Source organism: Panicum hallii, chromosome 9 (assembly GCF_002211085.1).
Source record: "Panicum hallii strain FIL2 chromosome 9, PHallii_v3.1, whole genome shotgun sequence".
Lineage (NCBI taxonomy): Eukaryota > Viridiplantae > Streptophyta > Magnoliopsida > Poales > Poaceae > Panicum > Panicum hallii.
The window spans coordinates 56,156,818-56,181,280 of record NC_038050.1 but is presented as its reverse complement, the minus strand read 5'-3'; the positions used below and the strand labels follow the sequence as shown (position 1 = coordinate 56,181,280).

Below are 24,463 nucleotides of genomic sequence, written 5' to 3'. Positions count from 1 at the left end.
TGTTTTACTTTCTACACGTACGGCTCGAGCTTTTCTACTGCCAGCTGACTACTGCTATACCTCGTCGGCTAATAAATTAACTACTCCCTCCATTTTAAACCAGATTGTTTTGGCAAATCTATATGTATAATTTTTACTACGTATCCAGATATACTGTATATTTAGGTGCACTAGCCTATCAACCCGTGGTCCCGCACGGCTAATTAGAATTAATATAAAAATAAAGCTTATAGATAATAATTATAGTTATCTTTCTCACGCCCTCTTTCATCAATTAAATATTCTAATACATACTCTAAAATACATATTCATCATTATCTAGTTGCAATAAATTTTATTTTACATCACACCTCCATATGTATTTGATATATATTTAATTCAACCATTTGTCTGTGAATTGGTATTCTTATCTCTTCCATCATACATAAATACATGGTGACACATATCGTGGGTAGTATTTTTTATATAAAAAATAGTATAAACAATATATTAATAATGATAGAAATAGTAATTTAGAATTTTATATTAGTGCACTTTAATATTTGTTATAATTATACAATTTAAATTCAGAATTATGGGTTACTTTAAATTTTAATAATTATATATTATAAGCAAATTTAGGGGGTTATTATATTATTTTTATAGTGACATGGGTGGGTAATTTACATGAAAATTAGGGGTTGCTTTAGATTTTTTTTAGAATGGCAGAGGTGGGTAATTTAGATACATATTTAGAAGTTACTTTATTATGTTTTCATAATGATAAAGTTGGATAATTTATTAGGAAAGATAATATATCAAATGACTATTATAATTAGAGTTGTTGGATTGATGTTCAGATATTTCTAATTTTTTTGAGAATTTTTAGGATTTCTTTATTTTATTAGAGTGTCCATCTAGGATCCCTGGTGGCTTCACATGAAGGTTTCAAAAGGATCCTCTAATTAGTAACAGTAAGATAGCAAAAACTATATATTTAGATTAGTCAAAATAAAAGAGAGAGTATGTACCTTGCCAATCCCTGTGCAGCTGGCGCGCGTCCATCGATATCGTCATGCGTGGGCTCTGCTTCAAGACTACGGATAGTAGATTACTAGCACAGTGCATGTATGTTGCTACGGTTAATATAAATTTTATTCGGACCTACATAAGACCGTCAACTTTGTACTCCTTCACTTTACATACAAGCCGTATCGTTATCGCGTGAGATATTGATTATTCGGGTTCTGATTGGGATTCCGATTAATTTGTCCGGGTTCCGATTAGAATTCTGATTGATTTGTCCGAGTTCCAATTAGAATTCCAATTGATGGATCAAGAACTCATTGCTTACTTTACAAATAAATAGAGATAGAGATAGAGGTAGAAATTAGCCCATCGCGTTTGTACATACGTGTTGCTTTGCCTCCAGGAGCAGGACAGCTCTGTTTACTGCTCGCAAGCATGTAAAAGTATCTAGGATAGAGAGATGAATGTAGAAGATGACTCAAGTAGATGAGATCGGTGACCTCGGAAGTCCTAGTTGAGCGTAAAGGTTCCCTTATGAAGTTATGATCGTCGTTGGGCTTTGATTGGATGAAACAGTATCATGACGACCTTTACGAGGGAGAGCTGACTAATCGATTTTTAAACAAGCATTTTAGTTGACACTATACATCTCGGAATAATGGAACTTAAGAAAAAAAAATGCATTGCAACTGTCGGTGTGGAATGCATTTATTGTCGAATATCGATTCGAGCACGGGGCAATGTTTTATTGCTGAGGATCGATCGATGGAGATGGAGCGGGCGTTGGCCGTTGGGAAGTCTAGATTTCGTGTATACGGCAGCAGGCTTCTCCGTCCAACGGCCTCGCTAGTCATAACAGTGAAGCCGGCCCGGTCCATCTCCATCGATGGAGTCAGGTCAGACCGCTGACCTCGCTAGTCATAACAGTGAAGCCGGCCGGCTCTCGGCACACGGCGCAATGCACGCACGTTCGTCTTCTCCAGTTGCATTGTCGGTCGTCTTTTGATTGGACACACACATGACAGTGGAAATATTTTGCTCTAGCAAGTGTGTCATGATCTGTGAGGGAGAGCTCTAGCTAAATTCAGATGTTAAAATTTGTATTTGACCTATCCTCTTCTTCATCATAGAGTTGCTGAGTTGGTATTGGCCAGGTGATGCAAAGTTATAGATATAATTAGTTAGAACCATGCATGGTTCTCGTGCTGCTGCCGTCCCTGAAAAAATAAAGACGAACGCCGGACAGAAAGCCAGAAAGAGAACCTCGATTGTGGGAGGAAAAAGTCGACTTCTCCTTGCTTATTTCCGAGAGGGGCAGACTAAGAGTTCATTCATTTCTGGATATCGAAAATTTGTGTCCGACACAACACAACCGACCGTGGATGACGATGCTGCATGGGCGTCCCTGCCGGGGAACCGATCGTATATGCATTGCTATCTATCGGAGATAGTCTATATATCCTGGGTCCAGCAGCGGCCCCACGAGGCCCACCAGAGTCTCGCGAAGAAATTGATAGCTGATCGCGACGACCTGACAGAAAGGGCCCTGCTGCAATGAGGTGGGAGACAGCCCGGTGTAGCCCATACTGTGCAGCAGCCAGCCCACCTTCTTGACTTGCGAAGAAATGGCGATGACGCACGCTCATTGGGCCATGGGATATAGCTTGCAGGCCCAAAAGGAGGAAGTCATTACTATTTTAAAAGGGGAAATAATATGGAAGAAGGATCCATTTCCAGTTTGAAAATATTTGAGACGACAAATTGTTTCCGGGAAGATTACTGCTCACTCGTCATCTAGAGGAGGAATCACTACGATACGGTGATGCTTCGGCATATTGACCTCTACGACGCCACAGTCGCCGCCGCCGTGCTCTTCTTCTTCCTCCTCCCATCGATCTCTGTACCTGTCGTCCAGAGACCAGATGCACCTGAGCGCCCTCTCGTACAACTCATGCCGCCGCGCCTCCAGGTGCGGCTCGCCCACCTGGTCCGCCAGCCAGTTCATGTACTCCACCTACGCAAATTGCAAGCACGGCCTCGGCAGCTTCAGTACCTGCCCACCTTCGACTTCCAACCCCCGCGGCGATTTTCTTCAGAAGCAGATGGATTCGCTTACCCATTCAGGCCACAGCGCGTGCGTGTGGCGCTTCGGCCTGCCGGCCGCCTCCATCCGCCGGTAGCCCTCCCGCACGGCGGCCATCATGCGCTCCTCGCCCGGCAGCGTCGCGCGCCCCGACAGGGCGGCGGCGACCCACTTGGATTCCAGCTCCAGCGCCTGGAAGATGAGGGTCTGCGAGAGCACGCCAAGTCTTGGTTGATTATAAACAGAGGATTGTGCCGTCCGAGCAATGTGTTCTCGTCAGAAAATTTTGGTTCTTCGTAGCAGTTGAGGCTCCGGCGTACCTTGGATGGCACCCCGACGAAGGAGAGGTTCGGTGCGTACTTGGGCGGGAAGACGTGCCCGTACAGCGGTCCGACGCGGTTGTCGTCGACGGTGAGCCCGTCCAGGTCGAGGAACGGGAAGTGGTAGCGATACCTGAAGGGCAATGTCACTCGTTGCCTGTCAGGCATGCGGAATGAGGAGGGTAGAAGAAACGATTTTGCGTGCGATCCTAGTTCCTACCCTGTGCAGTAAAGAATGGTATCTGCAGCCACTGCTGAACCTTCAGCAAATCGCACTCGGGCATCGTCTTGGATGGAATCTATCTGATCACCAAATGTTCATACCAGTGCAAATAACACATAATGCCATGTACTCATGTTAGCTTCCAGGCTGAGATGTTCAAGGAGATTTAAGAAAGTCCAGAATTTTGAACCTCTCCGTGCATCCAGACGTTCTGGTAGAGTTCAATCTTTCCAAGCCTGTCCTCCGAGTATCTAGCCGCGATGTGGACATCCTTGGCCACATTTGAGATTTCTCTAGCGATGTCGATTCCGCTGGCTCCCAATCCTACAACGACAACACTCTGCGGAGCGCGAGTGAATCAGACAGGTAACAATCAAGTACTACTCCAGCCTGCAAGAAACAAGAGGCAGAGGAGGGAAGCACCTGATCGCGAAATGGTTCTGGAACGCGATAGTTGTGGCTGTGCATTTGCTTTCCCCGCCACTTGTCGATTCCTGTAAAACACAAGCATTGCTAGATATTCCTTCTTACCTGGGGTTACTTCAATTAGATGAGAATTAAGGTGAAGGGAGAGCAGATGGCACCTCGGATCTTGGGCACCAGAGGCACCGTGCAGTGGCCGCTGCAGACGACGACGGCGTCGAACACCTCCTCCGCGACCTCGCCGTCCTCCCCGCGCCACGCCACCGCCCACCGCTCCCCCTGCCCCTCACCGAGCGGTCGCACCCGCAGCACCTCCGCTCGGAGCCTGACGCGCGCGGCGACGCCGGACTCCTCGGCGAAGGCGTCGAGGAAGGCGAGCACCTCCCGGTGGCCCGGGAACGCGCGCGCGTCGCCCGCGAAGACCCGGCCGGCCAGCGGGAAGCCCGAGAAGCCCATGAGCTCGCGCGGCAGGTTGGTGCGCAGCGACGCGTAGAGGCTGCCGTGCACGGCGCCGGGCGCGCGCGGGTCGCGGCCCAGCGGGTCGGCGTCCGCGCGCGGGTCGTACGCCCAGGTGCCCCCCGCGCGGCCGGACTTCTCGAAGACGGCCACGGCGTGGCCCTCGCGCAGCAGCTCGCGCGCCGCCACCAGCCCCGCCGCGCCCGCGCCCACCACGGCAACCTCGGCGCGCCGCATTCGCGAGGCCTGGTGTACCGGCGCGGTGTGGCTGCGCGCTTGGGTGTGCGATGGGGATGATGGTTGGGTCCTCGTCACCGGGGAACGTGGCTGTTTGCGCTTGGCTAATCGGTGTGCGAGCTGACGCGACGTAATCAGTGGGCGCCTGGTGAACGGCGCCAAGAAATTTTCGGCGCGAAGTGTTGCGGAACGTGAAACAAGAAGCAGTCGATCACGAGCTGTCAGCTCCTTTCTGAACCGTCCAATCGACATGGGATTGGAATTTGGCGGGGTCGATTTTCATTCGGGAACCCGAAGCTTGTCTTAACCTTCCAATCACGAGTAGAGTATGGTTGGAAAAACACTTCTGAGAATATATCTTGGATGAAAAATTAGGATCTACTACCGCTCTATTGTCACCGAGACAGAGCAGGTTACCAAACGCCGGCACATGAAAATACTGTTTCTTTTTGTTAATGAAATACGTGCTCAGGCATATTCTTAAAGAAAAATATTGTTTCCCTAGTTTGTCGCCTAAGACTGCGTAGTTATCGCTTGCTTCGGAAGGGAACTGTTGGTAGCCGTCGAGTGCTGCCTTCTTTCACGATCTGGCAAGAAGCAGCGGAATTGTTCACACCTGTTATGCTGTTCTCTGGTCTGCATCTACTGTTGTTGACCTTACTAGCTAGAATGAAGTTTGGGGGTCCTTTGGCCATCTAACGTACGTTTGGTTCATCACAAAGAAAATGTATGTTTGGTTGGCGGACAATAAGATTGGACCAGTTACCGCCATCCATGCATGCTTTTTTAAAATGGGTCTACTTTCTTGTAACCTGATTTAGATTTTGCTTATTCGTTATAAATGCTTTTGAAAAATGGGTCTATTTTCCAGTAAGTCATTTAGATTTTGCATATTCGTCATAGATTACCTTTTTTTTTCCATCGGATCAACATTGAGCCATTGAAAACAACTTACAAACCATTTTTATTTAACGCGAAATCTTTTTTTCTTGAGCAGAATTCTCTTTTTTCAAGCAGAAAATTGACAAAACTTACTCGTGGTACTGGAACATATATATAAGTCGCTTGTTGTCAACCAAATCTGTTAGTAAAGGCCAGTAATGCAAGGCAATGTTGTGTTTGATCATATTGGAGGGTCAAGCGCGGTTAGGATGAAAATATTTAACCGTATATTGTTATATCATATAATTTAAATTGCAATCATTGATTACATAACTATCAATTGCAATGCAACTTCGATTGTGCCCTCACCATGGACACCAACCCCGTGCATCCCCATGATGCACCCCACCACTCCCTAGGCTCAGAGACTTCGTTGTTGACATTCCTAGCCCTCCACGACAAGCCATCACACATGCCAATGCTTTACCCTATCACCTTCTTCCATAGTGCAGAATTGAAGATGGTCAATATTTGTTCTCGCAAAAAAAAAAAGTTATGTGTTCTCACACCCTAGTCGTTCTTGACGTAATGAGATCAAACTATGGCTAGTAGTGTTACTTCTACTACATCTTCAGCAATTTCAGGCTTGACGACCGTGCCACTCCTCCATAGCCTGAATATTTCTATGATCCCGAGTCGCTGATAAAACGATCGAAACATTGTCAAATGCATGATCACCTCTGTGTTGGAAAATCTCTCCAACAATCCCAAGTCATCCACCTTCATTGTGAATGACAAGATCCTTCTGTGACTACATATGGTTTACTTTAAAGTTGAATCCCAACCTCAACCATGGATCCACCACCGTTACGCACCAAGTCCCTCGCTGACATCTCGTGCGGCGTTGGCCATCCTCCTAGTACTGGGTGCGTCTCAAGTGTAATCTTATTCCAGGTACCAGTAGGCCACCTATCATCACCTCCAAGAGATCCCCATACACCTTCATGAGTGCCAGACCCTACCTACCTACTATTTTTTGAGGAGCTCCATAACAACTACCAAACCATCAAGAGGCTCCTTTCGCCGGCCATGGCAACTCCTCTAACGTGGGCAACAGCGACAACAAGTCCGATTCATTACGGCAACACTTGGCATGGCCATGCCGTTTTGGGCCCCATGCTGCCATTCTTGGCCCAGGGCCTGGTGGTCAGCCTCAACAATCCATGACCATCGCCCGTATTTATTATCCTATTTTCTACCTATTTCTAATAAAGATATAAAGAGAGGATCGTTTTATTGGTCTGTCATTGACTTTCCTCCATCTTCATGGTCCACAACGGTGGTGGGTCCATGGATAAAGAAAGATCAAATTAAAATCGAAAATCGAACAGTATGTTCAGCTAAAAGTCTGAAACCATATATAATTAGCATTCTCTTTTAGTTATAATAATTATAAAATACATATATTGTATCATATATCATATTTTTATAAAATTACTGTATGCTGATCGCCCGTAGCATTGCAGGGGTATATCGGCTAGTAATAAATATTAAGTATATTAAAGTGGATAAACTAGATTCTAAGCCGCAGACGTTGGCCCAATGTACTATACCGTGGGCCCAAATGTAAAGCGACCCACCATACAACATTTGAGGTCTTGGGCCTTGCACACTGAAATATTCGTTAGATAAAAACAAACGGAGGCTAGTAAGTACTTCACCCACTTCGGGACATATGACTATCGAAGTACTTTTGGCTAATGAAGCACACCTACTTAGCTATTACATGAATTACAAGGCCCGGGCTAATTCAGCCGATGCTTCAGCTTAGCAGCTACCAACTACGGACAGGGGACGCCTTTTCACTTCTTGTGCTGTTATTTTAGGGATTTTTTTTGTGTGCCGTTTTGCATTAGCAAGGTAGCTAATGGCCAGCATCTGACATCAATAATCACTTGCTCCTAGTCATGTCGGCACACAAGCGGCCACTCCACTGAAGCGCAAAGTGACGAGTAGCATTAAAAGGGTTCTTACTTGGACCCACCTCATCTGCATGCTGTGTACCCTCTGTCAGCATCTAGCGTGCGAGCAGCATGCCGTGGACTGCAGCACGCCGTCCCTGTGAACGCATACAGCCATGCCCTATTGCAGATCGTGCTTTGCCACTCTCATCTTATTTTTTTAATTCTAAACTAAGATGCGGGGGGCTAAACTAGAGCTTAAAATATAAGAAAGATTCTCATTTTACTTTCCTATTGTAGTTTGTATTGAAAAAAAAATTATCGTAGTTTTTAGTATTGTAAAAAATATACTATCTTTTTTTCTATATTTTCTTTCTTACTATAGGGGCCTGCATACTGCATACAGGCATCGAGCACTGGCCATCGCCGGAAACCTATAGACATCCCGTGACCTTATTACCCGCCAAGCCGGCGCCGATCTCACGCACGGATCTAAGCCATTACTCTACGGATACAAAGAGATAGAGAGTTTATATTAACGTAACCCCAGAGAGCAAACCGTCCATTAGGGCCTAGGGATTCCGCTAAACACGGGCCCGCTCCACGCTTAAAGCCGCATTGCCAAACCCGGATTAGTTTTAGAGACTACCCGTGTGCAGCTCGGTAAGACGGTAACAAGCTCCAAATTTGCCACCGCTGTCACCCACCATCCGCAGCGTCTGCCATGGTCGTCTCTTACAGTCTCCAAGCAGCCCACGGGTTGACACCACTGGCCGCCGGCCATGGTCCATTTCTTCCCGTGCGCGCATGCCTGCATGTGTTATCCAGTCACGGCTTCTTGTCCTACCCGGCCCGTCTCCCGACGAGCAGCGCCGCGCCGTGCCCTATTGGTTTCTGCTCCGTCTTGTTCCGTTCTGCTGATGATATTCTTGCACGCCCTAGGTTAGAATGTAGGAGCAGCTAGCGCGCGCGTGCTTGTCTTTATATAATGCGAGCTTCCGCCAGTGGGAGGCTCACACTTCTGCTACCGCGGTAGGTGCTTTGGCTTAGCTGCTCGCGGTCACGAATGGCGTCCAAGGCGTCGCTCTTCCTTGCCCTCAACCTCGTGCTCTTCGTGGCCACCAACGCCTGTCCTTACTGCGGCCCGGGCAACAATGGCGGCCACGGTGGCAGCAGGGGTAGCGGGAGCCACGGCGGCAGCGGGAGTCATACCGGCGGAGGCGGCTACGGGCCGGGTGGCGGCAGTAGCGGCGGCGGCAACGGCGGTGGGTACGGCCCGATCGGCGGCGGCGGCAGCGGTGGCAACGGCGGTGGATACGGCCCCATCGGCGGCGGCAGCGGTGGTGGGATAGGCCCGATAGGCGGCGGCGGCGGCGGCGGCGGGATCGGACCCATCGGAGGCGGCAGCGGAGGCGGCATCGGGCCCATCGGCGGCGGCGGCGGCGGCGGGTACGGCCCCATCGGTGGCGGCGGCAGCGGCGGGGGCAACGACGGCACGAGCGGGTGGTACGGGCACTGCCCGACGAACGCGCTGAAGCTGGGCGTGTGCGCCAACGTCCTGGACCTGATCAAGGCCAAGGCCGGCGTCCCCGTTGACGAGAAATGCTGCCCGCTGCTGAACGGGCTGGTGGAGCTGGACGCGGCCGTGTGCCTGTGCACGGCCATCAAGGCCAACGTGCTGGGGCTGAACCTCAACATCCCTGTCAACCTCAGCCTCGTCCTCAACTTCTGCGGCAAGGGCGTCCCCTCGGGCTTCAAGTGCGCCTAGTCATGCACGCTCATGCTCATGCTCATGCGTTAGCACGTTTCAAATTTGGGCGCGTGCCAACGTAGTACCTGCTGCATGGGGGATTGGTAATAAGCTTGTCATTGTTAAGTTGCCATTGCGTTATTGTTAATTAGTTTCGTTTCAGCTAGAGTTAATCAAGTCGTCAGTGTAGCATGTAGCTGCCTTTGCATTTGAAGAGCGAGGGGTACATGGTGTCCAGGTTCAAGTTCATGGGTACTTGTACTTTCTCCATTTCGTTTTTGAATTCACATTCAGATTTGAATTAAGAAAGGTGCACGGCTCCTCTCCTTTGTCTAGGTTTCCTTCATAGCGAATACGCCCTCTAAATCGATCGTTCGGCATACCTCCAACATCCAGCTAGTTATAGGGTGTGTTTAATTGCTTGAACGGGTAAAGTTGCATCGTAAATCCTGGATGAGGGGAAGCAGTCTGAGTGGACTGTATTTTGGTTGCCTCCAACTGTGGATGCATGCTGCATTGTGTATGTGATTAGTAAGCCGAATCTAAAGTCGCATGAGCAGATGCAAGATGCTGAGAAGGTGATTAGTTGCCTACACCAAATATCCTTGCAGTCGTGGATATGAAAATCATAAGGGAAAAACAGTACTCAAAGATATAAGAAAGAATAAGCATATGTATATCTAGTTAATTACATGGGAGTAGATCACCTAGGGTTAAATGGACTAAAGTTTAGTTATGCTTGTTTGGATTGATGGACTAAACATTAGGTGGAATACATATAGAAATATCATTTTTGCTCTTGGATTATGCTGTTGATGTACCTGCATGCACATAATGAGAGATAGTTTGGTTTTTTCGCAGTTCGCTAGTTGGTTTAGTTCAAATTATGTGGGTTTTAAGGATCAGTGGACTAAATTTTAGTTGGGGTGAAACTACATTTTTAGTCTATATTTTAATCCATGTGTTTGGATCACTTAGTTTAAACATAAAGTTTAGTCTATTTATCCAAACGGGGTCTTATTATTCTTTGTAATCGCTAATGCTAGCTTTTGTTAGAACAACACAAATCTACATAAGCCTACACGAGAGGTTCAGAAGCTTACCTCGCAGTTACACCTGATGCATGGGCCATCATCTCGGCTGTCTGCATAGGGTGATAAAAGCTCTTAAAATCAGTCTAGATAATCTAAGAGATGGGTTTAAAAAGGATCGGGCCCTTATCATATACAAGTTACAAGTTTAAGGTAAAATACATATAAGCTATGTTGAATTACAAAGAGAGCAATAGATCATGATCAATTACTACTCCTAGCTGCATCCGTTGGGCCTAGCTCGGCAGCTACTCTCGATTTGAGCGTTCCCGCTAGTGCAGGATCTCGCCGTATGTTTGCATCCGCCGGGTCAAAACTGCATAGCATATTCCTGGCTTCCATCTGAGATTATACGCACACGTTTGTGCAAGACGACGGCATTCGGCAAGCAAACACGCTCTTATAAGCAGTTTAACACGGGCTGCACAACAGTTGGTTTTGCCAAATAGTTGGAGCATTTTATCAGCTATAAAAAAGCGTAACAAAACATGCGCTCTCACACCGTATGAGTCACGCGTTCCCTCTTGGCGATTGCAGGTTGGCAAGTTGCTCGTCACAAGCGAGGTATGGTACTAGGCAGATTGGCGCCCTACGCTGCGCCCGCTTTGAAGCAGCAATGTTTTGTTTATTGTCTGAATGTTGAACAGGTACACTGGGACACATGTATGCAAAGCAAGATAGTTTCATGTCTCTTGAAAAATTAGCATCTTGGGTCGTGCTGGTATTGAACCATGCAAAATTATTGGAACAACTGTTATATAAAGGTCGGAGTAAGAAATTAGTACACAGTATCAAAATTTACAGGAGGTATCAAATTTGGCCACGAAAAGTAGAAAACTTACAAACCAGTCCATGAGGCCATATTTATGTTGGAAGCAACTGAACATTATGGCATTTAATTTATTGAGTATTGTGCACTTTACCAAAAAAAATATAAGCTTGATCTGGTCTGATGCTAAAGCCAGTAGAAATCAACAATCTCTTCAAGGCTTGCATGTCCATCAAAAATTCAAAATCATAAACCTTCATTTGTGGTGATGACCTGGTTTCAAGGAGCACGTATTCTTAGACACCATTTGGCAATTTTGTTTGCTTGAGTTATTTTGGAGAGCATTTTTACAAATCAACTAAAATTAGTGCAATATAATACTTTTGACAGGGAACAATTTTAATTTAATCAACATAATATTATCGATAACACAGCTCATCAGTGCGATTGGATCATCCCAAAACCAATATGAACATGGTCAGCTAGACAAATAAACATATGTCTAAGAAAGAATATGTATAAAAAAAGTTTCAGAAAACACAATGTTCAAGTCTGAAAATTGAAAAGAGCTTAAGAAAATAATGTAATCATCTTTAGGGAATTCTAAGCTCACCGGAAAAACCTGTTGAATTGACATGTGTGTATTCAGGGCTTAATGAAAACTAATAAATCTGAAATGGAAGCAAGTTATGAGACATATACTATATTTGTTTATTCTGAAAAATTGGATGCATGCACACATGGACTCCTCACTACAGTTGTGGATGGAGTCATCTTGATGTACATGTGGATCAGGGTAACAGTAATCTATCTTTAGTGGACATGGCCGATTGGGAAACATTGTGAAAATACAAAATGTTTAAAACTTAAAAAACATACTTCAATACTTAATGAGAAGAGTTGCAGGATATTTGGTTTAGTGTCTCCTAATTCAATGAACTGGCAATCAATCAGGTTAGCTAGAGAAAAAAAAAAGGCTCACACACAATGGAAAATTAGCTAGAACCACAGATGTTATTTACAAAATATTGCAGTCAAAATATGGAATAAGCTGAAGTATCATATTTAGCTTATTGCTATATCGGTCTCATAACTTTGTTGAAACTTTCTAAATAGATGCTGTAGCGACAAACCAATGGTTAATAAAATATTTACAAAATCTTGCTGCCTTGCTGGATCAGTCTGCTCCTACTGACAAAGATTGATGAATGATGAGGGGCTTGTCGTCGTTAATGCAGATCCTGATTTCTGGCAAATACAGCTGGTGAGGATTCAGAGATGGACTGAACCAATGCTATTCTAACCATGTAACATTGAATTTGGAGAGGGATTGTACAATCAGGAAAAAAAGGATTACTACATCTCTATCTCTTCTCTTCTCTACTACTAAAAAGCCTGTAGTGGCCTAGTTACCCGTATGCCTCTGCCGGCAGAACCACGGGCGGACGCGGCCGAGCAGCAGGTAGATCCAGTACAGCGCGGCGGAGAGGGAGGACACGAGGGGCGGCACGGGATGCCGGTGGAACACCTGCCGCAGCCGCCGCCGCACGCCCGTGACCGGAGCACCTGCCGCCGCCGCCGCCACCTCCTCTACGCCCGCGTCCGGAGCACCTCCCACAACTCCAGCGCCTCCTCAGCGGACCGGCGCCTCCCCGCAGACCGAGGCATCCCACAACTCTGGCGCCTCCGCCGCGGACCGGGACTCCACCGCGGACCGCCGCTGGCGAACGCGCGTGGGCTCCCCGTCGCGCCGCCTCCCCCAATGTCGGTCTCCGCGGAGTGCGCCGAGCAAGATCCCACGGACGGTGCAAGCCCGCTGCGCCGCCGCCTCCACGCCCGGAGCGCCTCCCCCGCGGATCGCCGCCTCCCCCATCTCTGGCGCGCGAGTCGCTGGCACGCACGCTCAGCACCCACCTCCTCCGCCGCACCGCCGAGGCGCGAGCTGCAGGCGGATCGAGCTGGCGGAGTCCATCCGCTCACCGGTCGTTTTGGCGGGCCACCAACCCAGCACGGCCGCTGCACTCCGGGGACGCTCGAGGTCGGGCCCCGCGGTCTCTTCGCTCCCATGCCGCCACCGTCGCAAGCGCCATGGCGGATCTCGCTGCAGTCCTCCATGAGTTTGCCTCCTATCGCACCTTCCTCTCCCCATCCGCTGAAAATGATCGATTGGCAGTGCCGGCTGCGGCAGGCGTCGGGCGCGTGCGCCGTCCTCGCCCACGAGCTCCTCCGCTCGCTGCATCAGGCGCTCCGTTTCCAACCGGTTAGTGACTGCACGATCTCTTCTCTCGCGTTCTCTAATATAAAAAATCGATCTACTCATGAAGCCCGATCTTAATTGCATCCTTCTTAGGTTTCTCTCTCGTACTGTAGTGGGGTGGCTCGTAATTGCATCCTTCTACTGTTTATGCGCAAAGTTGAGGTATTCTGACTTCAAGATATATGCCACCAAATGACACCCTGTTCTGTTTGGGGTCCAAATATGCCAGGTATGGTTTCTGAACATTTTATTTAGTTCCTTGATTTTGGCTTGAGTAGAAAATTCAGGTGTCAACATTTTGTTATCTGTGTTATCTGAAGTCCGTATCATCTGGTGCAAGATATTCTGAATTGAAGCACACTTTTTTTCACACTAAATCAACGCACTGCTTTCGTTTCACTATTTTGTTGCGAATTTCAATAATATATTTAGAATTGCTATGCTCTTACGTACATCCTAAATTTCTCTTGCCAGACTATACACATTTGTATTCTCAAATTCTCAGTTTTTAGTTGCTTCTGAAGCAGTGATGTCCAGGGGCGGAGTGCTATCGGTAGAGCTTCCTTGTGCCTAGCATGGTCCATGGCCCCCAAGGCCCCAATGGCTATTTGTCATGCCCATTAATAGGATTACTTGGTTAGGCTTGAAATTAGCCAACTAAATCTAGCAAAATGCACTAATTTCTGGTGCTCCATATAGATGACTGGTTCAATATGTCGTTCTGGCAGATCTGGATTGTAATAGTTTGATAACCAATTTAGTGCCAGACTTATTTGTGTAACCAACTAACCATGGAATTCAGCATTTTTACTGATAAATAGTGGTTCAAACAGTTAGAACAACTCGTGCAATGCTACCTTACAATGCACAATATGACGTGATTATTTGCATAATTTACAATTTGTTTGAGTGTATGTTTATATATATGCCCCCATTAGTTGTCTTGGTTCATGATGGATGGATTGGCTGCTTATTCAGACAGAGGTGGTGCTGATATTCCAAACTCAAATGTATGGTGGCCTTGGCATGAGTTCTTCTAATGATTAAGCTCATATTGGCTCAAGCATAGGAATTTGTTGATTTAATTAAGCCTACCACTTGGTACTCTTGACTACTTTTTGAATGGCAAAATTCAGTGCCTTCAGGTATTAATAAGTTTAGCATCTTTGAAATTTCTTGCTTTGTCAAATCTTGTAAATTGTTCATGACGTTCCTTTGAAGTTGCTAACTTTCTCATGCTTTCACATGAAACAAAGATATACCACAAAGAGTGCAGCAACAGCAAGCCAACATGTATCTTATTGGGTGTTCGAGCTGGATTGGCCGTTGTTCTCTCTTATTGGTTAGCCAACCACGTACAAATTCCTCTCACAGTGAATGCAATGTTTCCCAAGCTGAGTTGTGAAAGTGCTTACTCTCTGATGGCGCTTCTTGGTGCAAAGTGCAAACATAATGACACACAGCTTTACATTCACTTGGACGCAAGCCTGGCTGGGACCCCACGGTGCATCGCAACAGGTTTGTCATGAGCTTGCTTGTTGTGTCAGTAGTTCTTAGATTCAGTTATTGCTGTGGCTCCAAGTTTGAGTCTCTAATTCTTTAATCTTCTTGATCATTTGGCAGCAACGAGAACTCCCTTGGATCCTACTTCTGCAACTCAATTTGAGGACGATAAAGCAATCATGTGAGGACCTAATCGGACCTAATCCTTCTTCATCTTGAAAAAGTTCTTAATGCCAATGTTCGTGCTTACCTGATCTGTTTAGACCATTTGATTGCTATGTGAATAACTCTATATCTTAGCAACAATAGTGGAGTGCAGACTATCCCAATGCAAAACACAAATCGATTAAATATATATGAGGCAGTGTATCTATGTTGTTAAGTGAATTTTTGGATCTATTATTTTTTCTAAAAAGAGAAAATAGACATCAGTTACAATAATAAACCAATTACATGATCCTACCATTCAATCAAGGTTTTCATGGCTTATAATGTCAGTTAGGACTGGAATTAGTAATATCTTACCTTGTACAAAGTAATTTTATTTCTATTTCATAGGGTGAACATGCTTTAGATTCTTCTGGAACTGCAACTATTAAGTATTCCCTGCTTAAACCATTTTTCTAGAGGAAAATAAAGTTGCCACGCTTTCCTGTGCAAAGATATCATTTATTGCTATTCTCTCTCTCTCTCTCTCTCTCTCTCTCTCTCTCTCTCTGATCCTGCTTATAATGTATGAGATATCATTGCAGAGATATGTATGTCTGATTATTTAGAAGCGTCAAGTTCAGAATGGAAGCTTGCTATTGCTTTTTCATCTGGTATCCTTGCAGTAATAAACTCTTTAAGCTAAAAGGCTCCTGCAATGCAGCATACAGATAATATATATTGTTAATGCAGTGTACTATGCTTGGTCTCATGGAAGTAAAATGTGTCATTAATTTTCATTTTCTCATACAGTTCAGATAGGATCTAACTGGTTGGGAGAAGGCAACCGTGTGGATGTTGATTCTGTTTTAAGCTACCTTTTTTTGTTGATGTTTTGGTCAAGTTACATGGTCATGCGATGCCATTTTCATCTTGCTTTGCAGGTGCTCTCTAGTTTGTATCTGGGTTCACAACAAAATACTCCCTCCGTCCTAAAAAAAATAAATCATTCTAGGATTCAAAATTTATCAAAAAACAAGTCATCTTACCCTATTTAGAAAGTGCATGTGCATGCAAGAATCAATTGGTGCTAAATATGGATAATAAATAGGGGCAAATATCATCATTTTACCTTCTTATTAATTTATCCTAGAATTTTAAGAATAACTTGTTTTTTATTACGGAGGGAGTAAGTTTCTTAATCAAACGTTAACATTTTTTCTCCTGATTTTACTTGTGTTGTCACACTGAATATAGTTCATCCACATGCACTGTAACATTGAATTATATGAATTCAATTGTTCAATAATTTTGTATGTGTCTCAAGTAAACTCGACTACTAAAGTCTTATTACATGTCTTTTTTTCTATACATATCGTTATAAATATTTCATTCTATAAAAAGTAATTCTCATGAAGGGAATTTATTTCCACCGTAGCAACACACGACGACCAAGAACCTTATTACTAATAAAACCGTAGCGTCAGCGCCACCAGCCCCCTGGCTCCGCCGGCAGAGCCACGGGCGGCACATCACCCATCCACCCGACTCCTGCTGCATCCGCGGAGCCACCGTCCCCGCGGCACCCGGAGCGCCGCCCGCCGCCTAGGACACCATCGTCCCTGCCGCACCGGGAGCGCCGCCTGGCCCGCCAAGGGTCGACACTGCGCGGGACGCCGCCGTCCCCGCCGCTCGGTGCCGCGCGTCGTCCCCTCGTGTGGATCTGACGCCCTCCCGGGCCGTCCCTGCTGCTCAGGAGGTGGTGCTCAGGCGGACTCCGGAGAAAAAACCGCCGCCCTCTTCCTCTACCACCTCGAGGTTCAGCTTGCAAGCGAGCTCGCCGTCACCGTCACACACCCACCCAACCCAACCCCCCCCCCCCCCCCCCCCCCCGCGGCCATCGCTGTCGCCGTTGCTCGCGCATCCCCCTGGCTTGTCCACTGCTCGCAGCGCCGCCGCCGAAGGGCCGCTTCTCCCCCAACCCGCGGCCGACTCCAAGCTCCCCGGCATCGTTGCCGCCGCCATCCCCACGCCAGATGCCACCGCAGAGGTTGGAGACGGCACCTCCGGAGCCCTTTGCTCGCTGCCCGCCGATCCGCCACATCGCCACGCCGCTGCGATCCCGCCGTCCCACCGTGCCGCGGTGCTCCTATTTTGGGACGGAGGGAGTACGCACGGACAGAGCCGGCGCCCGTGCCTGTCGCCGTCGACGCGCGCTCACCTATTGCCCAGCGGCCGTGGCCTCCGCACCGGCAACCGGGTTCCATGCCCGCGCCATGCCCCGGGTCGCGAGCGCCGTCCCGGTGTCGCGCAAAGCCCGCTGGGCGCCGGTCGTCCTCGCCGCCGCCGCGGACGACGCGGACACGGACAGCCCGGCGCTCTCGGCGACGTGGTGGGCCTCGAAGTCGAGCTCCTCGTCGGCGCCGCCCCCGCAGGACGAGGTAGCGCCGACCGCGCTGGGCTCGAGGACGCGGCTGTCCGCGGCGCCGCGGCTGTTGTGCCATATCCCCAACCCCAGGCAGTAGGCCGCGGAGCAGAGCATCGCGGCGAGGAGGAAGGTCAGGAGGTTGCCGCGCGTGGGGGCGCGCCACCTTCTGCCGCCGCCGGCGCGCCCGCTCTGCGGGACAGTGTTCGCCATGGCAGGCGAGGCGTCGTGAGGAGGAGCAGCTTTGGAGCAGGACGACGACGCCACGGGGAGGCAGAGGAAAGGGATTAATTACTGAATGGCTCGATCGGCGATACCTCATACAATTGAATAAATCTTGACAGTGGTATGGTTAGCTGCATATGTGTTCCAGCTGATGGAACAGTGTTGTATCAAATAGATAGTTAAGGATGCAGTACATGTTCTTGGTTTAAGAAAGAACTAGATCTCAACGGTACTGGTATACTAGAGACCATGGTGCTTTGCCCGGTTCATTCTGTTCAAAGGAAGACTGCATGGTTCAGAACAGTGACGGAGGACGCGGCAAAATCAAGGTATGGCTCAATTCATGGCTAAGCTAGCTAGGTAGAAATTTGACACCGCAATATATAGCAAATGATATCACGAAAGTCGAAAAATATACAACAAAAATAGAAAATACCTTATCATTAGTCATCATGATCACCATACATTGAGACTTGAGAGCCAAATGTCATATAGTCATATATAGAGTGCTAGGTCCACTGCAGCCTTGATTAAAATAGCTCTTCAAATCTATCAATTATCAAACATCAATCATCAACAATGTAATCAATTAATACAATCAGAAAGACAGAAATTTAGCATCATATCAAAAATATACCTTTTTAGGCAATCTTTTTCCTTGCATTCGTATCCATACTTCCGGGGGCCGGGGCGGCGCGGCCCGGACGGGGCTGTGGAGGCCACGGGCGGGGCGGCGCTGCCCTAGGCGGGGGCACGGGGCGGCGACGCAGGCTGCGGCGCGGCGCAGCCCGGAGCGGGGCGGCGCGGCCCTGGGCGGCGTGGCTGAGGCCGCGGGGCGGGGGCGTGGGGCGGCCGAGCGGCGACGCAGGCTGCGGCGCGGCGCAGCCCGGGGCGGGGCGGCGTCGCGCGGCAGGCGGCGGCCAGCCGTCGCTGCGCGGCCCGGTGCGGGGCGGTGGAGGCCGCGGGCGAGGCAGCGCGGCCCGGGGCGGGGCGGTGGAGGCCGCGGCGGGGCGGTGGAGGGCGGCCGGCGGCGGACGAACGGGCGGACGGGCATTGGAGGGTGGCCAACGGCGGGCGGACAGCCAGACGGGGTGGAGCGTGGAGGGCGGCGGCCAGGGATAGGGGCGTGAATGCGTGATAGATGATGGGCTTAGGGAGTTAGGGTTATTTTTTTGGGCTGGGCCAATTTAGCATATGGGTATAATACCTTTTCTTGGGCCAGGCCAAGGTATTGCCCAAGCAATACCGGGCCACATTGGGCCCTCCGCCCATGGTTCAGAAAGGCAGCACCTAACTTTGCATTCCAATCTTGTCATGAATTTCGTAAAGACAGCCTCTTCTTCTGTCAGAACAGCTTATTGATTCATTTAGAATTATCCAAGCCACCTTGGGTTAGTTGTCGTAGTATCTTGTAGCAAGTAATTGTTATTGGATACAAAGATTGCCCCTTTCCTTCACATCTTTCTAAACCGCCTACCTAATGAATATTTGACTATAAAAAGATTACTTTATTGGAGTAGGGTGAGTCTTGATATTGCACTGTCCTCCATTAGAATTGATTGGAGGAGAAGGTAGGAAGAAAAATGTTAGTTTAATCATTGGTTTCTATAGTAGTACTCTCTTATGGAGAATCAGCAGCACGACAATTTGTAAATAGCAGAACAGAATATAATGCCAGTGACTTGTTTTACTAGAGTAAGATGGGATGAGACCTGGGAGCAAGGAGATCAATGTGGGAAGGGTGGGGATATCTATCTCATTGGTCGTTAGGCTACACTGCTCATTTTTCTTTCGACATTGTGTGGGGAAGATTGCAATAAAGACCATTTATTCCAGACCGTACGTGGCGTAGCTGGGCGCTAGCTGCCTTCTTAGTCATATATTCTGTCATTATTTTTCCAAAATATCTGTCGGGATCTTGCATGAATGCCTGATTTTTAGTGAACCGATCCCTAAAGTAATCGGTACACCCGCGGACGATGAATTCCACAATTGCAACCAGTGGTAGCCTACGAACACCTCGCAGCATCCAATTACAAATCTAGTATTGCCCTTAGTATGCCGGCGTGACGATCATGAATCATGCAGACATCTTTCCTATCCCGAACGACTGAAAGCTTAACTTGTTTCAGGAACCAGTACCAACTGTCTATGTTCTCACTCTCAACAAAAGCAAAAGCAACATGAAGCAATTGATTGTTTCCATCCACTCCAATAGCTGTCAGCATTTGCAATCTATACTTTCATGTAAGAAAGATCCCATCGATGCACAGGAGAGGCCGGCAGTGTTGGAATGCGTTAATGCATGGACCCAAGCTGAAAAAGACACGCTGCAATATGTAGGGCGGACCTTCTCCTCTGTCTGGACTTTTCAGGTCATAATAGCTTCCAGGATTTCTCTGACATAGGACGGTCAGCAATCGAGGAATATTATTATACGCAGCCTCGAACGTACCAAACTTCATCTCCAACACCTTCTGTTTTGCACTCCACGTCTTGCTTTACGAGATGGTATACTTGTATTTTTCCTGAATATGCCTGATAATAGACTTTGGTTCAAATGACATGTTCTCTACTATCATCCCGTATATCTCATTTGCGATGTATTGCGATGTAAGGTTGCGATGGGTCTTCTTCACCCCCTGCAAATGACAAGTGTGCTGAGCGACAATTCAGCATTCCCAATAATCTTTCCATTTACCATTATAGGCATGTACCCGCCACGGACAGCCCTCCTTCACACATACCACATCGTACTTACGAGATTTGCACTCGACTGTTTTGAACTCTCGCATAAGAGAGAGACCAACACTTAACATCTTTCTTCACCTCTTCAATTGAGTGGTACCTCGCACCCTAGACAATTTCGTTCTCCCTGCAATCCGAAAGCATGCTAGATCCCTCATCTACGATAAGATGACTGAAGTCGCTGCTTACCCATTCTTTAGGCACATCATCGTCATCATCAGACGAATCGGCATTCATTGCTTCATCCAATTCACGTTCTTCGTCTTGCAGCTGTTCAACAATAAAGGGTATGTTCTTCCCCTCATCAGCCACGCAATGAGGTGCTGCGGTGCCACCTGCCTCAACGTTTGCCTCCTCAACTTCTTCATCAATATTTTCATCCCCCGGAGCAGCTTCAATGTTTATCAAAAGGTTCTGGTGCACACTGACAAGGAGTACCAGTGGCCATTGCCAATGACTTGCATTTTGCAGATAGGTTAACCAGTCCTCGTTGCTTGCAAGTGGCATCAGCTCCCAGATCAAAGTATGAGTGGTACGATTTATGACGCACTGAACACTCACAGTGTGTGTCTCCTGATTAATCCTTAATCCCCTCATTAACCAGTTGTATAGGGATTCAAATATTCTCTCGTGCGGTCTGGTAATTCCTCTGACCGCATAGTTGAATTCACTTAAATCTACCCCATTCGGCCCATAAATCATATTTCCTTCTCCGTAATATATACTGAAAATACCCTTCTCGGAAGACATATCTGTCAATCATTTAAAAACTAGTTATACTACATATTAATACACAACAACCCTAAATTTCAGCGATTCCCAGATTATATTTTCCAGAATTTAAACTATTCAGAATATAAATTATACTAAAAATAATAAAAAATACTAAAAACTATTCAAAACATAACTACCCTAAGAAATATTTCCTAGATTATAGTTATTTTTAAGTAATTGTACGACTAGAATGAGAATATACCTCCAAATCGACGTGTGAACAGGGCTTCGCCGCTTCCTCTTCTCTCTTCCTCTCTTCCCTTTTTTTTTCGTTTTTGCTGAATAAAATGGAAATTTAGAGGCAGGTGGGGGCTTATATAGCCGAGGGGACCTCCCGCCCGCCTAACGGGCGGGATGCCCCTCGGCACACCTCCCGCCCGTTGGATGGGCGGGACGTCCCCGCCGGGACCTCTTAGTGAATAAGAAAATTTTTTTATTTGCGAAGAGGCCCTCGGGGAACCTCGCGCCCGCTGGATGGGCGGGAGGTCCCCGGCCCCACGCCTCCCGCCCGATTAACGGGAGGGAGGTACCCATTTCTCGAATTTTTCCCATCCGGCTCCTTTTTCGAATTTTATTTTTTTATTTTTTTTTAAAAGTCTCCGTCAAACAATCCCCGCCGGCACGCCTTTGACTTTGATGACCCCGGCGAGCCGCCGCACGATAGGCCGCGCCAGAACCACGCCTGCGAACGTGCTGGTTGTCGCGGTTGGGTGAGGGCGTGGGACCGTGGGTGGTTGCATGGTATTCTCACCCACAGAAGCATCACGCTGCAGTCAGCCAGTCACTGACTGCACAGCGCACACCAAATTGGCCATCAAATCCTCCGCATCCCGGCACTAACCAGTCACCAGCGCCGCACGCACAGCTGCGAGCCACGACGCCACCGACCCCGACCAGACAAAGCACCCCCGAGATCGGGCGCACCGATGCCGCGCACGGTGGCCGTGGTCGGCGCGGGCGCGGCGGGGCTGGTGGTCGCGCGCGAGCTGCTCCGCGCGGGCCTCGACGTCGTGGTCTTCGAGAAGTCGGCCCGCGCGGGGGGCACCTGGGCGTACGACCCGCGCGCGGACGCCGACCCGCTGGGCCGCGACCCGGCCGCGCCCGGCGCCGTGCACGGCAGCCTCTACGCGTCGCTGCGCACCAACCTGCCGCGCGAGCTCATGGGCTTCTCGGACTTCCCGCTGGCCGGCCGGGTCTTCGCGGGCGACGCGCGCGCGTTCCCGGGCCACCGGGAGGTGCTCGCCTTCCTCGACGCGTTCGCCGAGGAGTCCGGCGTCGCCGCGCGCGTCAGGCTCCGAGCCGAGGTGCTGCGGGTGCGCCCCCTCGGCCAGGGGCAGCGGGAGCGGTGGGTGGTGGCGTGGCGCGGGGAGGACGGCGAAGTCGCGGAGGAGGTGTTCGATGCCGTCGTCGTCTGCAACGGCCACTGGACGGTGCCCCAGGTGGCCGAGATCGGAGGTGCCGTCTGCTCCCTCCCTTTTCATCATCCAAGAAATAAAGGAATCGCAGACAAAGAGAAATGTCTAGCCAAGTAGCTATGCTTGTGTGTCGCAGGAATTGACAACTGGAGAGGAAAGCAAATGCACAGCCACAACTATCGCGTCCCGGAACCATTTCGAGATCAGGTACTGACCCGTTGCCTCTTGGAATCCTGCAGTCTGAAAGATTTCATCAGTCCCAGTTTGCCACTCTCCGTGCAGAATGTTGTTGTTGTAGGGATGGGAGCCAGTGGGACTGACATTGCTCTAGAGGTCTCACATGTGGCAAAGGAAGTGCATATTGCGTCGAGGTACTCGGAGGACAGGCTGGAAAAGGTCGGGCTCTGTAAGAATGTCTGGATCCACACAGAGGTTCTGAACTCTGAACTTTCCTCCTCTCGAACACCATCCCCTTCAATCAAGTTAACTAAAAGCAGCCTGTATTAACACACTAGTAGCACGATGAGAGCAGGTAGATTGCATCCAAGATGACGGCAAAATCCGCTTCACTGATGGTTCGGCAGTGGCTGCAGATAGTATTCTTTACTGCACAGGGTAGGATTGCGCTCCAAACTGGTTTCTTCGAACTGAGCTCATCGTCTATGTTCTCCTTTCCATTTCGTAATGCACGAAATCACCTGCAGGTACCACTACCATTTCCCTTTCCTTGACCTGGATGGGCTCGCCGTCGACGACAACCGTGTCGGGCCACTGTACAACCACGTCTTCCCCCCAAAATACGCGCCTAATCTCTCTTTCATCGGGCTACCACTTAAGGTGCAGATTTGACAACATCAAATCTTTCTACAAGGCTACATCTTTCAGAGAGCACAATATGTGCAAAACGCATCCATCACTGAAGAGCGTGCGTGCCTTTTCTTTCTGCAGACCATCATCTTCCAGTCAGTGGAGATGGAGTCCAAGTGGGTCGCCGCCGTCCTGTCGGGGCGCGCCACGCTGCCCGGCGAGGAGGACATGATGGCCGCCGTGCGGGAGCACTACCGGCAGATGGAGGAAGCCGGGAGGCCGAAGCGCCACACGCACGTGATTATGCCTAACTGGGTAAGCGAGCTCCACAATGTCAGCCATTGGAAGTTTCCGGCCAGACTCGATGGCGGGGTCTGAGATTGATTGTGCTTTTGTGCTTGCTCTGGTGCGGCGACCAGGAGGAGCACCTGAACTGGCTCGCGGACCAGGTCGGCGAGCCGCGCCTGGAGGCGGCGCGGTTGGAGATGCTGGAGAAGGCGGTCAGGTGTGCCTGGTCGATGGACGAGGGCTACCGAGATCGCTGGGAACAAGAGGATGACAGTGGCACGAGCTCTCTTTAATTAATAGGACCAAAGGAGATGCATCTCTTATAAAAAAAAGAAGGTGCTGCATCGTTTCAATAACTTGCGAGTTGCAATCTAGCAGCAGCCTATTGTTGTCCTACTCTCTAGATGATTACTTGTTTTGTCACGACATATACGGAGACCCGGAGTTCCCAGCGGGCTTACTTCTTGTTGACTAGTCCAAGGTCATGCTCGGAACGAGCACCCGTCTGTATAGGCGACAACTTCATCTCGAACGCCTCGGCCCACACCCTGATTGACAACTCGGTCGGGATGACTAAGGTCCATATCCCCGACCGTGAAAACGGTCGGAGGCCGGGTCCGTACCAAGACATCGATCGGGATCGGGAACTCCGACTGGGCTCCACCTTACAC

At 48.7% G+C, this 24,463-nt stretch overlaps 4 protein-coding genes and 1 long non-coding RNA gene across 7 annotated transcripts; 3 read left to right on the top strand and 2 right to left on the bottom strand.

Moving 5' to 3' along the window:
- Window positions 1–2,361: 2,361 nt before the first annotated feature.
- LOC112877732 (flavin-containing monooxygenase FMO GS-OX5-like) lies at window positions 2,362–5,032 on the bottom strand. 2 transcript variants are annotated; one of them, XM_025942089.1, is made up of 8 exons: window positions 4,219–5,032; window positions 4,058–4,128; window positions 3,825–3,974; window positions 3,632–3,714; window positions 3,412–3,544; window positions 3,125–3,298; window positions 2,796–3,022; window positions 2,362–2,671 (listed from the first exon to the last, which is right to left on the bottom strand). In XM_025942089.1, the coding sequence occupies exons 1-8, from the start codon at window positions 5,000–5,002 to the stop codon at window positions 2,461–2,463; spliced, it is 1,833 nt and encodes a 610-aa protein (XP_025797874.1). In that variant the 5' UTR covers window positions 5,003–5,032; the 3' UTR covers window positions 2,362–2,460. The 2 variants fall into 2 exon arrangements, with proteins under 2 accessions (XP_025797874.1, XP_025797875.1); XM_025942090.1 differs by lacking the exon at window positions 2,362–2,671 and having other exon boundaries at window positions 2,719–3,022; window positions 4,219–5,020.
- A 3,584-nt stretch (window positions 5,033–8,616) lies between these two features.
- LOC112877733 (glycine-rich cell wall structural protein 2-like) lies at window positions 8,617–9,689 on the top strand. The gene has a single exon (XM_025942091.1). It carries the CDS (start codon window positions 8,660–8,662, stop codon window positions 9,359–9,361), a length of 702 nt encoding a protein of 233 aa, XP_025797876.1. The 5' UTR covers window positions 8,617–8,659; the 3' UTR covers window positions 9,362–9,689.
- Window positions 9,690–12,638: 2,949 nt separating this feature from the next.
- On the top strand, window positions 12,639–16,436 carry LOC112873611. 2 transcript variants are annotated; one of them, XR_003224785.1, is made up of 5 exons: window positions 12,639–13,463; window positions 13,574–13,689; window positions 14,439–14,605; window positions 14,717–14,978; window positions 15,084–16,436. It is a non-coding gene; the product is annotated as an uncharacterized LOC112873611 (long non-coding RNA). The 2 variants fall into 2 exon arrangements; XR_003224784.1 differs by having other exon boundaries at window positions 13,554–13,689.
- An 895-nt stretch (window positions 16,437–17,331) lies between these two features.
- LOC112873170 lies at window positions 17,332–17,748 on the bottom strand. The gene has a single exon (XM_025936190.1). The coding sequence runs from the start codon at window positions 17,746–17,748 to the stop codon at window positions 17,332–17,334; it is 417 nt and encodes a 138-aa protein (XP_025791975.1).
- A 4,340-nt stretch (window positions 17,749–22,088) lies between these two features.
- On the top strand, window positions 22,089–24,261 carry LOC112875580 (flavin-containing monooxygenase FMO GS-OX-like 2). The gene is made up of 7 exons (XM_025939467.1): window positions 22,089–22,737; window positions 22,834–22,904; window positions 22,980–23,129; window positions 23,230–23,312; window positions 23,402–23,534; window positions 23,646–23,819; window positions 23,924–24,261. Exons 1-7 carry the CDS (start codon window positions 22,209–22,211, stop codon window positions 24,083–24,085), a joined length of 1,302 nt encoding a protein of 433 aa, XP_025795252.1. The 5' UTR covers window positions 22,089–22,208; the 3' UTR covers window positions 24,086–24,261.
- The last annotated feature ends 202 nt before the right edge of the window (window positions 24,262–24,463 follow it).

Bases quoted from the DNA above. Each gene is read 5' to 3' on its own strand.
- LOC112877733 (XM_025942091.1), top strand. From the start codon at position 8,660: ATGGCGTCCAAGGCGTCGCTCTTCCTTGCCCTCAACCTCGTGCTCTTC.
- LOC112873170 (XM_025936190.1), bottom strand. From the start codon at position 17,748: ATGGCGAACACTGTCCCGCAGAGCGGGCGCGCCGGCGGCGGCAGAAGG.
- LOC112877732 (XM_025942089.1), bottom strand. From the start codon at position 5,002: ATGTCGATTGGACGGTTCAGAAAGGAGCTGACAGCTCGTGATCGACTG. The intron at 4,129-4,218 runs GTGCCATCTGCT...TGTGTTTTACAG, and splicing joins TCTGGTGCCCAAGATCCGAG to GAATCGACAAGTGGCGGGGA. The intron at 3,975-4,057 runs GTGCTTCCCTCC...CGCGCTCCGCAG, and splicing joins CAGAACCATTTCGCGATCAG to AGTGTTGTCGTTGTAGGATT.
- LOC112875580 (XM_025939467.1), top strand. From the start codon at position 22,209: ATGCCGCGCACGGTGGCCGTGGTCGGCGCGGGCGCGGCGGGGCTGGTG. The intron at 23,130-23,229 runs GTTCTGAACTCT...CGATGAGAGCAG, and splicing joins ATGTCTGGATCCACACAGAG to GTAGATTGCATCCAAGATGA. The intron at 23,313-23,401 runs GTAGGATTGCGC...AATCACCTGCAG, and splicing joins AGTATTCTTTACTGCACAGG to GTACCACTACCATTTCCCTT.